Source organism: Atractosteus spatula, chromosome 3 (genome assembly GCF_055471065.1).
Source record: "Atractosteus spatula isolate fAtrSpa1 chromosome 3, fAtrSpa1.hap1, whole genome shotgun sequence".
In the NCBI taxonomy this organism is placed as follows: Eukaryota; Metazoa; Chordata; class Actinopteri; order Semionotiformes; family Lepisosteidae; genus Atractosteus; species Atractosteus spatula.
This window is the reverse complement of record NC_142708.1, coordinates 1,768,315-1,785,035: the sequence shown is the minus strand read 5'-3', so window position 1 is coordinate 1,785,035 and position 16,721 is coordinate 1,768,315. Positions and strand designations below refer to the sequence as shown.

Below are 16,721 nucleotides of genomic sequence, written 5' to 3'. Positions count from 1 at the left end.
CTAGGAGAGGATTAAGATTAAGATAAATAGCAAATTGTCCTGTATCCGAAGATTAGATCACCTGAGCAATCACATTAAGAGTGATAAGTTAATGGAAAAACACTGGGTCAAATTTTTCCTCTTGGCAAAATGTGGGCCCATCTAATGAGTTTACACTGTGTGGGCAATTTTCCTATAATGTCCATTCAGTGAAGAAGAATCTCTGGAGTCCGACTGTTTGATTATGACACAACATAAAATGATGAAACTCACTGCTCTGGTTAACTTCAGTCATCCGCCATGATCAGCGAGTTGTTCATGCCTCCTCCTGTTTTTGCTTACTTTCCGTAGACTTATTACAGTGATCAGACCATGATTTGGCAATCACTGCATTTACTGCCACAGTTATTTAGGATATGCAAGCGTGAGGCACTGACTGGTGGCCTTGGGAGAAAGCCACCATCTTGGCTCAAAACACAGGACCGGTGGTGTGGCCTTGAGCCAAGATGGTGGCCTTCCCCCAAAGCCACTTCTCTCTGCCTCATAGCAAGATATTTTATGAGTGACATGTCCGTTTGATATAAACATAACATGTTTTTTTTTCCTCTTTTGTGCTTTTCTGTCTGTTTTAGGACTTGTTTGACAGTAACTGGTACGGCTCGCGCAATGTGGTCGGGCAGGCAGACATCATAGTCTTGAAGTACTCAGTCAACGACAAGCCTGCCTTCCGGGAGCTGAAGGACAGCTACACTCCAGTGATCAAGAGGCTGCTGAGCCAGTGGGCCGTCCCAGTCATCGTCGCCGCGGTGGGGGCCAGGCAGAACGGTAAGTGCAACCTGGTGGAAACGGCTTCTGGAAAATCAAGTCCCAGAGGCATTCGTCTGTTGTTGTCTGGTAGCAACAGCTAAAATGAACTCCTGCATGTGAGCTTCACATTGCCTTTGTGCCATGATTCTTCAGGAGCAGAATCAGAGACGCAATATGTACACAGGCTACACGAAGGCCGGGCGTCCTGGAGCGGGTCGTTTTTCTGCCCAGCGCTCCTGTTTCAGACCAGGTTCGCTCCAGCAGCTGGCACCTTTCTTCACACTCCCTGGGCGGCAGAACAGGGGACCCCAAACCTGCTGGGGTTCAGTCCAGCCCAGCTCCATTCTTAGCTACAACCTCAGGTGAAGAAAATGCTTGACCAGAGACTTGGATTCCTGACTGGAGAGTGGAGATCTTTTGTTATTCCCTTTTTTTCCCTTATTTTGGGAGCTGAGTACCAGTGGGGCAGTCCCAGTTCACTCTGCTATGAGGTGAATTAAGGGTTCAGTTTAGACCCAGAACCGGGACCCCGGACCAGGACAGGGACCTCTGCTGGCAGAAGGTCAAAGTTCAGTGTGCTGAGCCTCTCTGGGCCCAGTCCTGGTCCTGGTCCCGCCCCGTGGAGCCTGGCTCTGATCAGCAGCGTCTGACCTCTGACTTCACCCCCGCTGGCCTGGTGCGAGTCTTTCCAAGTCGTGTGCAAAGGTCTTCAGTCAGAAAGTGTTGCTCCGCGGGTGGGAACAGAAAAGTCCTGGGCTGAAATTAAACATATTATTAGGTCTGTTAAGGGTGCAGTTTCACTGGGGGCTCAGGAGGAACAAAACCAGTGTGGGGACCCAGGACCAGAGTTGGGAACCCCTGTTCCTGCAGAGCTGTTTCAAGCTCTTTTCTTTCAGCATCACCACTCAACACCACTCCCTGTCCAGGGACCATGATAGATCCTCTGGACATTTGGAAATGCTCTTATATACAGTACACACAGAGTATCATTTTAACAGTTTCTTTGAAATTGCAGATACTGTCATTCCAAAATATTCCTATGGAGTCTCTCGGTTGTTGGGTTTAATTGTAGCATTTTCACCAATAAATGTGCTCATGAGTCCTCTTGAAATCTGTTCTGCATTATAATTTACAGCACACAGAGAGAAGGTTGCTTTTAATACTAATAATCCTTACACTTATATAGTGCTTTTCACTCCACTCAAAGAGCTTTACAGGTAATGGGGATCCCCTCCACCACCACCAGTGTGCAGCCCCACCTGGATGATGTGACGGCAGCCATAGCGCACCAGTACACTCACCACACACCAGCTCTCAGAGGGGAGGAGAACAGAGTGATGGAGCCAGTCCAGAGATGGGGATTAGTAGGAAGCCATGATTGGTAAAGGCCAGGGGGAAATTTGGCCGGGACACCAGGGTAACACCCCAACTCTTTTTGAGAAATGTCCTGGGATTTTTAATTACCACAGAGAGTCAGGACCTCAGTTTTACATCTCATCCAAAGGACAGCGCCTTTTTACAGTATAGTGTCCCAGTCGCTATACTGGGGCATTAGGACCCACACAGACCGCAGGGTGAGCGGCCCCTGCTGGCCCCACTAACACCTCTTCCAGCAGCAACCTTAGCTTTCCCAGGAGTCTCCCGTCCAGGAACTGACCAGGCTCACAGCTGCTTAGTGGGTTGCCAGCTGTGAGTTGCAGGGTGATATAGCTGCTGGCTATATTTTTATTTCCATCAAGTTACAAATTAAATAATACATTTTTCATATTGTACTGTACCTGTAACACTACTCCATATAGATTATTTGGGATTACATGAGAATGTTAGTTTTTGCTTTGTGTCCATCTGTCTGTCTGCTTGCAGTATTAGGCTTGCATACCTAATGTTCCTGTTTCAAACCTTCTGAGCAAAACATGTTCAATAGATCAATAGATGAGAAGTCAGTTTCATCTAAGTGTAGATGACATTAGGTCACCGACGTGAAGTTTAATTATAGTATTTGTCATATTTAATGTAACGCACCATACCTTTGTGTAATGAAGCTTAGTAAAGACAAAAGCAAGCATATGTTAGTTGATGGAAACATCTGTTAAGCCATCCCACTGAATCAAATTACCTGGGAGGGGCAGTTTGCCCAGTTTCCACTCATATTGACAGGTTAAAACAATATGTGTTGCTAAGGCTCAGAGAAGGTCAGAGGTCATAGGTCATGGGTCATGGTCATGCAGGATTGTCCCATGTGCCAGGCCTGCTGAGCTTGTCTGCCTGCTCCATGTTTCACTCAGATCAGATAAGGAGGACTGTTTTATGAGACATAGCCAGATTGTCAAAGCGTTTAGAAAGTTAATAATTATGGGAAGTGAAAAGGGTTTCAGAGTTTTCACAGGGCAGTAGCAGAGCCCACACTAAACGGGAGGGACACAGGTCATTAACCACTGATGGACTAACTCAGGGCACTGTGTGTTTGCACACTGAGGTCATACTGCAACACAACTGCAGCGCTGTGCAAAACACGCCTTCACTGTGGGTTGATTTTGCACTAATTCTTCTTTAGAATTGCCAGTGTTGTTTTAGCACTTCTGAAAGACAACCTACACCTCTCTCTTCAGCTGGTGGTACAGTATAGAGTGTATGGTGCCCTGACAGAATAGAGTTGGCATCTGTACCACACACACACAGGGCTCCTGTCTGGGCTGTGGCGTTGGCTGTGATATGGCTTTGTTCTGTACATGCTGCTCATAGAAACAACAGAGGAAGTGATTGTTGTGTAGTGCTCAACAGGGGCAGCAGCGTGGAGCTGTGGGGTCACAGGGGCAGTGATGTGGGGTCACAGGGGCAGGGGTGTCCAAGCTGTTTGGAAAACCTCACTGTTGAACGCAATTAACATTCTATAGAAATCTGATTTCATTGCAGCTCTTGCAATGCTGTGGGTGTATTTGAAATCCTGATCTGATAACCGTACATAACCCCAGAGCATGGAAATGAGCGTGTTCTCAGTGCGGTGTCTGGTGTCTCAGGAGAACTGCTGGATGGCCAGGGGAATGGGGGTGTTTTCCTGGCAGCAGAGTCACTAGCTTGACGGATTGGATTTCTGCTAAATTATTAAATGAGTCTAGATAATGCGCTGTGGGCTGACAAACTCCCTGTGTCCAGACTGCTGGACAAAGAGCTGCTTACATCAAGACTTCTGGGCTTTGTTGGTTTGGCTGGTGTGGGCTGTTGTTATGGGGCTGGTTTTCTGGACTGCACTCTTAACTGTGCACGCTGCCTAAGCTACTGTTATTAATGTGTGATCTTCCATAGTTATTATAGTGATATTAATGTCTGTACCATTCTGCTGTTATGACTAGCAATTAAAAACACCTTTTCAGGAATCATTTTCTCAAATACACTTTCCACTGAAACTTGAAGTTAAGAGTCTCACATTTCTAATGTGAATTCTGGGGGTCAGTTTGAACCATTATCTTTTAAGTTCCATGTTAGAATAGGGCTTTTTCCAGCATTAAAATTTAGGACACGCTGCTTTAATCATATTCTTATTCTTATTCAATCTTATTCACGCTATGGTCAGAGTTGGGGCTCGTTTGCTCAGTGTCCCGGACCAATCTCTGCATTAAACACTTTATCTGTGCCTCTCCAAACTCTCCACCGCGTTCAGAGAGCTGTGACTACAGATCAGATCTGAGTGCAGTCTTGCAGCTTAGCTTTGTCAGGATCTGGGGACCATTTTGCCAAGCGGGTGAGGTATGCTGAATGACCTCCTCTCGTTTGCAACTCTTCTTCAGCCAGCTGCTGCTGCTCTGCGCAGCTCTGCTGTTCAGGTCCAGCAGTTCTCAATGTGGCTGCTGCTGCTCTGCGCAGCTCTGCTGTTCAGCAAGTGTTCGTATGCACAGCTGTGGTCTTCAGGGCTGCTTTAGCTACTCTCTGCCTGTTACACCTTCATGTGCTCAGTCTTAGCCTGTCTGTGAGTGCATAAGGCCTCACTGCTCCTGCTGTTCTCTGTTTGCATTGTAAGCACCTTCCACACTACACACAGAGTGACCAAGCAGGTTTGTTAGTAAAACAAACTGTAAAATGCTGTAAAATTTAACGAGCCACTGGAATGAGTTTAGTCATGTTTGCAAGTACACAAATTTAAGTTTGCATTTTCGCACCCGGGATGAAAGTCAGTCTCTGAGCATACAGTATTAATTTGTGTTGATCCAAGCATTAATTGCTGGTCTAGACAGAGCCTAATGACATTTTATTATCCTAAATGTTGATGTCTCACTCTGTAATGAACATCGGAGTGTAAGTAGCACAGCTGGGACAGCTGCAGGTCCCACAGCAATTTTATTTCTTCAGGTTTGTCACCAGATTAGAAAGCTCAGAAAGTTAATTTTCTCAGTGGGTAAAAAAAAACTATGGCAAACCAATCGATTATCATGGATCTCAGTTTTAATTAATATTTTTAGTTCATTGCGTCACTCATGAGCATTAACAGTGAAACGCAAGCCAGAGGAGAGAAGTGGAAATTATGGGGAGGTGAATTTCAAACCAAGTGCAGGAGGCCAGCAGGAGTGAGGGCTGTAATTGCAGCTGATCTGCCACTAGAGGTCATTGTGTGGAAATCGGGTCACGCGTGGTGCATTAATTGCTCAATTAGATAATTGGTGAAGGGTCTGAGAGCCTTATTCTCACATGGAGTTAATCTAGACTGCTTTGTTATATGAAGTGACTCACAACAGTGGTGTGTTGGGTTGGTTTAGAGTAGGGCTTTGCTCTGTGTGTATTGAAGAGCTTTGTTAGATTGTTGTCTCTCTGCACAGTATTTTCCTGTCTTTTGTGATATTTCTGTGTGCTCTGGCCTCACCAGCTTGCTGGTTAGAGGTAGATCAGTCCCAGGACACCTCTGGTTTGCAGCTGTTCCTGTGTTCTACATTCAGTCAGACGGCGATGCTGTTGGGTCACTTTGTCCGGCAGGTGCTGCTCCTCAGGGAACTGCTGAAGGCTGTACCGGGCTTGAGTAGTGAAGAGGGCTGGGTCAGAGTCTTGCAGCCCCGGTGCTTGTAGCAGCCTGCAGGCTGTGTGGAAAGACCCCCCTGTACACAGCAGGGCCAGAAGCCTGGACAGTAGTGCTAATTTCTCCAAGACAACAGGAGTGTCCACCCAGCTGCTCCCTGGTCATGTGTCCAGAGAGATGACTGCAGAGCTACACGGCTCCTGAATGGAATAGCAGTGTGGGATACAACATTCCCGTTGACTGGATAAATACAGAGCAGTACTGTGTCTTTAAGCCTCTATATTATTATGTGTGTAGCATAATATTTTAGTAAGCCTACTAGACTATTTCAAGCTTGCCAAGAAAGGAATGTTTATTGTGAAAAATTCTTCCTAGGGCTTCATCCCAGAAGAATTTGGTTCAGGTCAAATCCCTGTGACCTAGTGAGGCCAGAAGGCCACAGGTTCCCTGCCGGACATGTGGGAATGGGGAGGCCAGTGTACTGTTGCACAGCCAGCATGATTGGAACCAGAGCTTGCTTTGGTCACACCGGCTGATGTTTTGAGGAGCAACTGTGTTGAGGATTCATGTAGAGGTTACCTTCTTTTGTTTTGTTTTACCAGTATATAGAACAAAAGTACTGAAGTTTGTTTTTCAAATGGAAAAATTGCAGTGTTCTGTTTACCACGTGGGTTTCTCAAGTTTGAGTTTTTATGCAAAATGTTGACACAGATCAGGGATTGTAATGCACAGAAAAATAAAGGGGGAATTTTAAGGATAATGTACTGAGCCCATTTAAAAATGCACTTAGGTGTAAGGATGCAGATGTCTCAAATACAGTGTGTATATATATATCAAAATATCCTTTATATAGGAAGTGCAGCTATTTTTATTCTGTATTTAATGAGGCAAGGTAAATGTACAGACGTCTTTCATAACATCAAAAGTAGATTTGTCACAGATGTGCTAACAGCTAAATATATAATGATACAATATTTCTTGAAATAAAGTTTCATCAAACTGTCTTGCAGGTGTCTGTTACATCAATGACAGATCTTTGTACCCTGTCACAAAACTGCAGAAAAGTAGTCAAACTTTGTAGTTTCTTTTTGTATTTTGTATAAAAACATAAAGGCACCAATTGCAAAAAAAAGTTGATTTTTCAGGTCAACAGAACAAAAGTTAAAGACCCTAGTTTTTGCAGGTTGTGTGTCATTGTCTGCTGAGGCCTTCAGATCTGAATAGGTGCTGTGAACACAAGATTAGCTGATTAAATATAAAAATAATCTCAGAGACAGAGTTAATCTCAGAGACAGAGTAGCTGCACAGTGGTTTACAGGCTACTGACAGAGTCTGTTTCACCAAGGGGAAGGACGTGGGTCTTTAACAAAATGTAACAACATTTGAAAATGAATTGTGAACACAAGACCTCAAACTGTGGATTCAGCCCTCTGGGGATAACCATCAGTGTCTGCAGCAGGAGATAATTCTGTATATTCTGTGACAACGAAAAGCTTGTTTTCATTAAAACCAAGGCAACCCAGTTTTAGAGTTTTTGCAGTAGAAAGGTTAGTACAAAGCAAGTTTGTCTTCAGCAATCCTCTTAACCCCTCGTAGTCTTAAAAATAATTACACTCATTTACTGTATTAAGGCCGGAAGCATAATCTGCCAGCGATGCCAGTTTACAGTTTGGATGCCAAGAAGCAGAACAATGTGCCCTGCGTTCATTTCAGATTTGCTTCCTAGGTTTCACTTTTCCTTCCCTCTGTGGGAGGACTGCGGCTCCTGTGTCTGGTCCCCAGGTACCTGTGCTCTTGCTTCTTCGGAACGCCTTGCAGGTCTGTGAGAAGATGCTCTATCCTGGTGCTGCTCAGGACCAAACGAGGGCAGGGAGTGAGAGCCGCCAGGGTTTCGGCCTGGGCAGCGCGGATGGAGGGAGACACCCGCGTGACGCCCGGGCGGGTCAGAGCTCGCAGTCCTCGGTCCGTGTGACCTCAGGAGCTCGACTCGGACCCCTGGCACATGATCAGCCATCAAGCCCAGTATCCCCCCCGCGGGCCGCTGTGATCGCTCTCTCGCGCCTGCTGCAGTGCGAGACTCTTCCCTCTGTGGCAGTACGCGGGGGCGTGTTCAGTGTGGAGGCGGAGCACTGGGTTAAGGGCGACATGTTGCCTTAGCAACCGGCTGATTAAGGACGAGCTGCAGCTGCGGGGGCCGTTAAGACACACTGAGCACCCCCCTCCCAGATGGATGAGCAGACCCCCGCCAGGGGAGAACCCTCCAGCGAGAGATGAGCTGAGGCCGCGTTTCTGCTGCATTTGATTTTTTCTCTTCTCCTGTCCCACCGTATATCTCCACCGGGATGAGCTGAGATTATTTAGTTTTGGCCCCACACTCCGTTAGATAGGGTACGTCCAGTCTGGATGCCTCTGTCCCAAACAGTTATTCTTCCCCAGGCTGGACCCTGTTAATAGTGTTTTTTTCGCTAGCATCACACCGGTGCCTCTGCCCCCTCAGTCGGGGCGTCAATTCTTACCAGTGCTTGCTGCGGCTCCTCCCACTCCCACACTGACCCTCCCAGCCCTGTTCCCAGCGGGACAGTGGCCGTCTCTCTCTCCCGCCCCCCTCGCCTGCACAAGTCTCGGTGTCTCTGTCAGCCCGTCGTTGATCTCCGCGCCCGGCCAGCCTGTCCACCCTCAGCCCTGGATCCCTTTATCCCTCCGCTGGCTGCGAGCTTTTCAGCACCAAGCTGCAGCACAACAGCCTGAACGAGTGTGCAGAGGCAGACTGCAAGCTGCTGTCTCGGAGCTACAGCGGACAGATCCGTCAGGGCTGGGTGATCCACTCAGGCACAGCCAGGCACAGTGCTCGAGGGACAGCTCCACACAGGAAGTGCACTTCAATCGCCCGTAAAGAAAGAAACATCCTAAAGGAAAAACTTTGCCAGTTTGATTGTTCTACAACTGCAAACATGACCAAAAGTTAATGCTAAATCCTTCTAAACAGCCTGTGTCTTCCTAATGCACAAGGTGTTACATTCCCAGAGTCTGGACGTGACTGAAACATCACACCACATGTGACTCAGTGTCTTGACAGCTGGCCGCACGCCCGTGGGAGAGACCTGCAGTTACAGATGCAGCCATTCAAAATGCGTGCGTTATTTTGCGGCATACCCCGGTGGGCGTGGCACGGCATCTCGCAGTGTCACGCAGTGTGACGTGTTAATCGCGCGTCATTTGACGCTCTGCCGGAAACTATCCGGCGTCACCTTGTAAAACCGCCAGGGGGAGCTTAACCTCTCATGTACAGCATTTGAGCCTTTAATTTTGAACAGTGTATTACAGCATGTTAATCTTCAGTCATTAAAATGTTGGTATATTTTATGAAAGCAAGATTGCTCAGTTGGACAAAAGTACACAACCTACCTTTATCAGAAATATTTATGCATCAAAGCCTTTACCGGAGATATTACTAATAGTATTAATAATGGATGACTTTGGACAAGCTGTATACTCAAAGTATAATTTCTTTAGCACATTTGTACAAGCACTTGGAATCTGTCCAAGCCATACTTTGTCAGGCATTTTGTTTTACTTCAACGGGCATAAAAACTTCCTTGCTTTTAACAGGGCGTTTCATAATTTCTAACTACGAAAATGATTTAAAATGCGACACCTATCATTCAACTAGAGCTTAAAATATCACAAGGAAAAATACACACCGGTATTCCATTTCTCCCTAAACATTGTAAGCTTCGAAGTCTTTAACTAACGTGATACCGGAGTCAACAAGCATACTTTTAGAATTTGATTAAAAGGGAATATAATATGGAATCGCGTATCTCAAGAATTTAATAACGGTATGATTATATCCATGTACTGCGGCAGGGCTGTGTAGGGCTGTTTCGCCTGCCTGCTCATGCGAGCTGACTGTAGCCGACTGGTCTAGGTGCGTGCCTGCCAACGGGCAGGGTGTGTGCTCGAATCCAGCTGGTGCTGAACCTTCCAGTTTTATTTATTTATTTTTTAATCGCGTAACATATTACCGTATGCAAACTGTACTGTATACAGTATGTATATGTATATTTAATGTCTTAATTGTGCCCGTTTAATTGAATTTTAAAAAATTATTTAACACGAACATTAAGCTGTTTACATCTTCCGCCTGAGAACAGTCACCCGTTGCTACCCAACGCAGAATGGTGATTGGCTGACACCATCTGACACCCCTCTGATTGGAGAAAAAAGACGTGCTAGTTTGCTATACATACTGTAACAGGAAGAGGATTTCTTTCTATTCAAAACGTGTACTTTAAAAGTTTAAGAAGTAAAAACCTTACAGCGTACACAGATTTCTAAACTGATCAGGATCGTTATCTTTGTCTTATGCATAACAATATTCACCGCTCTGTGCAGCAAATTAATAATAAACTTTATTTTATATAGCGTTTTAAACGAATAAGTAATTAGATTGCTCATAAACCTAATCACTTGCTTTTTCTTTTTATTTAGGCTCAGATTTCAACTATAGATCGTATTATTAATACCCTTGGTGATACCCCTTGGTGTTTCTCTCGCTCTCTCTCGGGTCACCTGATCATTAGCTCGAAAGATTTGAGTGCTTTGTGTATATTCTAATGGTAGTGGGGGCAGGGTGTGTGGGAACAGGTTTGGTTGAAATTGCATTGGAGATCTATGTTCTTCACACCTGAAACATTTTCTCTGAAAGCATTTTCTTCGCTGTTTAACCGATCTTGTTACAGCATGTTACAGTTTACTATTATTAACCATATTAATTTTAAGTGCTTAATGTAAAATCTTGTAAAAATATATTTTCATTGTTCAAATATACATTAAGTCTGACTATCATATAATAAGTTAAATACAAAACTAAAGAAAAAATAGGGTTAAATATAATTCAAAATATTTTGCTAACAATGTTAACTGTTTATGAATAATAAAATGTATTAGCTAAGGCGTAGGATGGCACAGTTGTTAGTATGTTTTTTGTTTTGTTTCTTTTTCATAAATACAACAGTAGTACCTGATGTCTCAGTGGCTTTCAAAATTAAATTATGCATGCAAACCTGTGAACTAGAAAGATAACTAAGATATCCATCCATTTATAATGGTGGCAAAGTGGTTAGCATTGCTATCTTGCAGCACTGGGGTCCTAGGTTCAATTCCTGCCATCCTGTGTGTGTGGGGTTTACATGTTCTCTCTGGGTTACATGGTTTTTCTCCATATGTGTGATATGACTCCCTCTCGCACTCCAAAACATACTGGTAAGTTAATTAGTTTATGGGAAACCTGGCCCTGGTCTGTGTGTGTTTGTGTCTGTCTGTCCTGTGATGGACTGGCGCTATGTCCAGGGTGTATTCTGCCTTGTGTCCGTTGCTTACTGGGATAGGCTCCAAATCCTCTGTACTGGATAAAGAGATTAGAAATGGAAGTAAAGGCACTGTGTGGATGGAACTATACACAGTGTTAGAAACCCACTATGAAATGGCAGCATCTCACTGAGAATAAAATATTTTTTACTGCTGGCTTAAGGAAACAGCCTTTCCACCTCTCTTGCACATCAGTATCCATACCTAGTTATTTAAACAAATTGCCTCTAATTATAAACATCTTAATATGCTGGCTCTGTGGATCCGCATCAGCTATGTTTGCCCATTCCTTCAATTCATGTGCATCCAACACACAGTTCAATGCCAGCAACTACACATAATCTAAAATACAATCCTTATTTCAGTATCTATGTAAACATATAGTCTGTTAACTTCATCATCTTCATCAAAAGTATGCCTAACCCCATTAGGAAGTGTTCTTGTTATAAGTGTATTCCTCAGCTTTCCCCAAACTATCTTCTTCTTGCCAACATCTCTAGTCTTTTATCCTGCAATAACTCAGCCAACACTTAAATCTCCAAAAGCTGCTTGTGTTAATTTCTTTAAATCACAAATATCATGTGTAAATACTGGCCATGTAATACTCTGCATTGTGGAATAATAGTTTATTTTAAAGGGAACTAGAGAAACTAAGAACTAGAGAAATCAAGAAAGGCTTTTTTTCTAGAATTAATAAATGCACATCCTGTTCACTGGGGAAATTAAATCCACACTGAGCAATCTTCAATATGTTCAGAATATGACAGCAAGAATCCTATCAGGGATGCATTACACCTGTTTTCAAGTCCTTGCACTGGTTACCTATCAGATTTCGAGTCAACTTCAAAATCCTTATCCTCCTTATATACTGTCCTACAACTGGTATTATTGTTCTCCGAATTATTGTACTTGACATGACTTCATTCAGCCTTTCCTGAACGTCTATGACAGGCAGAGTGAGTGCTGTTTCTGGTGCGATCTTTTACAGCTGACATTTCACTGTTTTAAACGAACAAGAAATTAGATTGCTCATAAATCACTTATTCTATATAAACACAGCGTAATTGCCCTCCGAAAATCTTCTTTTTCTTGTTCGTTTTAGAGACCTTGATCGAAACTGATTTTAGATGTCAGAAAGAATTTATTTTCTCTGTATTTCCTACATTGCTTTGTCAAGATTTTAACTTTATATCTAACTTTATATCTAGGCTCAGATTTCAACTATAAATCGTACAGTAATTAATAGCAGTAAATACTGATGTTTATACATAAAAAAGTCATGCCTTGGAGTCATGCAAAAAGTCATGCCTCAAGAGCACAGCAAAGAGTGTATTAAAAGACACTTGTATTTATCAACGCTTTCTTTTCCGTATACCAGATTTTATGGAACCACTTCAGAGGGGTGTCAGCCAGTCAGATTCCAGGATTCGGCACTTTAAAGGAAAAATACACACCGGTATTCCATTTCTCCCTAACGATTTTAAGCATCGAAGTATTTAACTAGCATGTGAAATAGCGTGTGAAAAAGTGGTAGTTTTAAGCTTTTCTGCTAATATAATATGGAATCGATATTGATTTAAATCGTGTTCTGATTTAAATCGCAAACGCGTGTTTAATTATATGTGTTTTTTAATCATAATCAGGCTAATGCAACATAAATTGATACAGTATCTTTGTCTTCTAAGCATCTTAATAAACTTTCAGCATAGCTTTCTACCCGTCAAGATTTATATTTCTTGGGATTTTGGGATCAAACGTGGAAGGATTAGATTATAATCGTTTTTATTTGTCAAATACGTGATTGTATTTCTGAATGTTATGTGACACCTACAGTAGTTCACTGCTTTAAATACATCGAATTAAGAAAGTTATGTGTAGCACTTTAGATCTTTTTTCTGAACCAGGGAAAATCTGATCATGTTTCTCTATAACAATAATAAAAAAAACTTTATTTTACATATCGCCTTTAAAAGTGGCATCTCAAAGCAATACAGTAGATCGAAAAACAGTTAAAAGGGACCAGATTAAATACCAGACAATCGCAAACGCATTTTCAATAAAATTATTTTATTCATTCAGCAGTTTGTGAGAGGAACATCCAGCAGGGAGAGACACACACACCGGTTTTCATTGACAAAATTGGTTTTTTTCAATTCCTTTTGTCTAACAGGAATGTTTTGTTTGTGGACAAACTGTTAGACAAGAGGAAAAGACCGCCTCCTCCTACGAAGCATTAATCGCGTATCTAAGGAAAATTGCAGTATACCTTTGTTCATGCACATCATTATACAGTACAGTATCTCAATTTGTATTTCGATAAAAAAAATCGTTTGCCCAGCCACTACTGTTGTTATTGTTTTTATCCTGTAAAGCGTTTTCTTTTTCTGCGTTTTCCATTTCCTTTTTCTGATCACTCGCTTTCTGGATACACATCTCACCTGTCCTGTTCTTTGTTTTCCTGGTTTGCTGATTATGCCTGCTGCGGTCCACTCCTACCCTCACACCTAAAGAATACTATTTTAAATTTCTTGGCGCAGTTCATTAACCCTTGTATGTGCTGTCCGCGCCCAAAATGCAATTAAAAAAAAGTAAAAAACCGCGCTCAAAATGCAATTTAGAGCTTAATAAGATACACTCCACAGGCAAAATTAAAGACAAAATTAAAGACGATTAAAATCTGTAATCTTTCCACTTGTACTGTGAGTCATCGGACAGTTTCTGCTTTGTGTAAGGATGGTGAGAAAGCTGTGTTCAATGTATTTAAGGGACTCAGAAGTAAAAGAAGATGCTTCATATTGCTTGACTAATTTTAAAAACCAAGTTATAAATGCAGACGCTCCCTCGGTGCCGCGCCGGGTGTAAATATCAAAGTATACATTCCCAACAAGAATTGTACCCATCTGTCAAACAAATAAAACACCTTGAATTGAATTGAGGGAGAGATGGGGGTAGTGGGACAGAGATACTGTAGACAGACTCAAGGCAAATAAGATACTTATGGGTACGCAGGCATTCACGACAGCAACATACGAAACGTTTGCACGTACTGTATAGTTAAGTTATTACTTGGTTTTCAAAGTGCAACGAAATACAATATTGTTGTTGCTGCTGTTCTGGTTGTTTTTATCCCGTAAAGCGTTTTGAGAAGCCACCTTTAAAGGCGATATATACTGTAAAACCACTGATTCTTATGGAATGTGCTCCGCAGGAGATTCAAATTTTTATTTATTTATTTTTTAATCGCGTATCTTAGGAAATCTCAGTATAACTTTGTTCATGAACAGTGGCATGTTACATTATCATTCGTTTTTTTAACAAGGCTCGCCAGCTAATGTGAATCGAAACCTGTCTTGCTAGCTTTTAAAGTCGTGCATGTGTAAACTGTACTAGAGGGCATGCAAGTTACTCTGCCCCTTTCAGCGGCAGGGAGTCCCTCTGCTGCAACACACAGCAGACAGAACGGGAGACTATTGCCTTTCATATCTGACACCAGTGAAGTAAAAGGGGTGTCTAAAGGGGTGATTTTAGACCACATTTTAGTTACTTTATTTTGTTTACTTTTAACATTTCTGTAATTTACAGTAGATGTCACAATAGAAGCCCGAAGCCTATTATACTCAGTCTAGCCTTGGATCCTCTGAGTCCCTTGACTCAGTTATTGCATATTAATTTCTTGAGATACGCGATTCCATATTATATTCCCTTTTAATCAAATTCTAAAAGTATGCTTGTTGACTCCGGTATCGCGTTACTTAAAGACTTCGATGCTTAAAATGTTTAGGGAGAAATGGAATACTGGTGTGTATGTTTTCTTTAAAGTACCGAGACCAGCCATATACTGAACGTTTAAGTTCCAAAATTAATATCGTTTATGGACTTCACACGCGTTGCAGTATGCTCCTATTCTTTTTATGCTCAGGCACTAAAATCTCCCTTCTGCTTTGTGTAAGGATGGTATCAAGAGCAATCTTAAGTGGTGAGAAAGCTGTGTTCAATGTATTTAAGGGACTCAAAAGTAAAAGAAGATGCTTCATATTGCTTGACTAATTTTAAAAACCAAGTTATAAATGCAGACGCTCCCTCGGTGCGCTGCTCTGGTGCGCCGGCTGTTACACAGTGCCTGTCTGCCGTAAGCGTTACAATATACATACCCAACACTGCTTGTACCCATCTGTCATGCAAATAAAACACCTTGAATTGAATTGAATTGAGGGGAGAGGGGGGGAATACTAAAGCCAATACTGGCTCAATACCCTCAATGGGCTTTGACGTGCTAATGCGTTGGTTTAACAGTCCGGGTGTGGCAGGCTTCCAATGTCAACTCGACTCGATTGGAAGACAATGAACGTATTTTAGCCCTAAATGAATTAATAGCAAACATGGTTTACATAAAATACATTTTTCCAAGAAAGTTTATAATAATACGATCTATAGTTGAAATCTGAGCCTACTTTAAAAATAAAGGAAAAGCATTTTCAGAGAGTAATCATGCTGTGTTTATGTAGAAAAAGCGATTAGGTTTACGAGCAATCTAATTACCTATTCGCTTAAAACGCTATTAAAAATTTACTCTGTTGCACACACACACACAATAGAAGCAGGCACCGCTGTCAGAAGGGAAGATATGTTCAAAATATCGCAAATATCGATCATGTTGCGATATTTTGAAATATAAAAGTCAATTGATTGTCCATAATATCGCTATTCTATTTTTTCGAAGAAATGTTTCTTAAAAGAAAAGACCAGCACCAGCTGGATTCGAAAACACAACCTGTCAGCTGGTAGTCACGTCTACAAGACAGCTCACATGAACAGGCAGGCGAAACAGCCCTACACAGCCCTGTCGCAGCACACGAATACCATTATTAAATTCTTTAGATACGCGATTCCATATTATATTCCCTTTTAATCAAATTCTAAAAGTATGCTTGTTGACTCCGGTATCGCGTTAGTTAAAGACTTCGAAGCTTAAAATGTTTAGGGAGAAATGGAATACTGGTGTGTATTTTTTTCTTTAAAGTACCAAGACCAGCTATACACTGTATGTTTATGTTCCAAAATTAATATCGTTTATGACCTTCACACGCGTTACAGTATGCTCCTATTCTTTTTATGCTCAGCTACTAAGATTTCCCTTCAGTGGTAAAATTCAATACCTACAACGGGCACAGCAAAGACGTTTACTGTCTTTCTACGACAGACCAACGGACCACGAGTGCCCCTGTCGGTCAACCAATCACGTACTGCGGTGCCCCGCGTCATCTTGCGTCATACTGAGCGACGTCACCTGCGGTACGTGTCTGTAACGCGCACTTTGAATGGCTGCATCTGTACCTTCCCCTGCCAGTGGCAAGGCGCCCAGTGTGTAATCGAATACAGTGCTGCCACATCCGGAGCCTGATCAGCCTGACACACTGTCAGAGACCATCTGTCCCGCGGCGCCTCACGGTGTCTGAGCCGGGGATGGGCAGCCCTGCTCCTGGAGGGCCGGTCAGGATGGCTGCAGGGTTTCCAGGTCTCTTCAAAGCAGACCACTTGGAAGGCGGGGAGAAGCTGGTAAATT

At 42.8% G+C, this 16,721-nt stretch overlaps 1 protein-coding gene across 10 annotated transcripts in view; it reads left to right on the top strand.

Moving 5' to 3' along the window:
- rhobtb3 (Rho related BTB domain containing 3) overlaps positions 1-16,721 on the top strand; it is a 35,901-nt gene that overhangs the window by 6,250 nt on the left and 12,930 nt on the right. For all 10 annotated transcript variants that reach the window (XM_088911894.1, XM_088911892.1, XM_088911887.1 and 7 more), the window contains exon 3: positions 612-804. In XM_088911894.1, the coding sequence (XP_088768020.1) occupies positions 612-804 (193 nt within the window). The remainder of the gene's footprint in view (positions 1-611; positions 805-16,721) is intronic.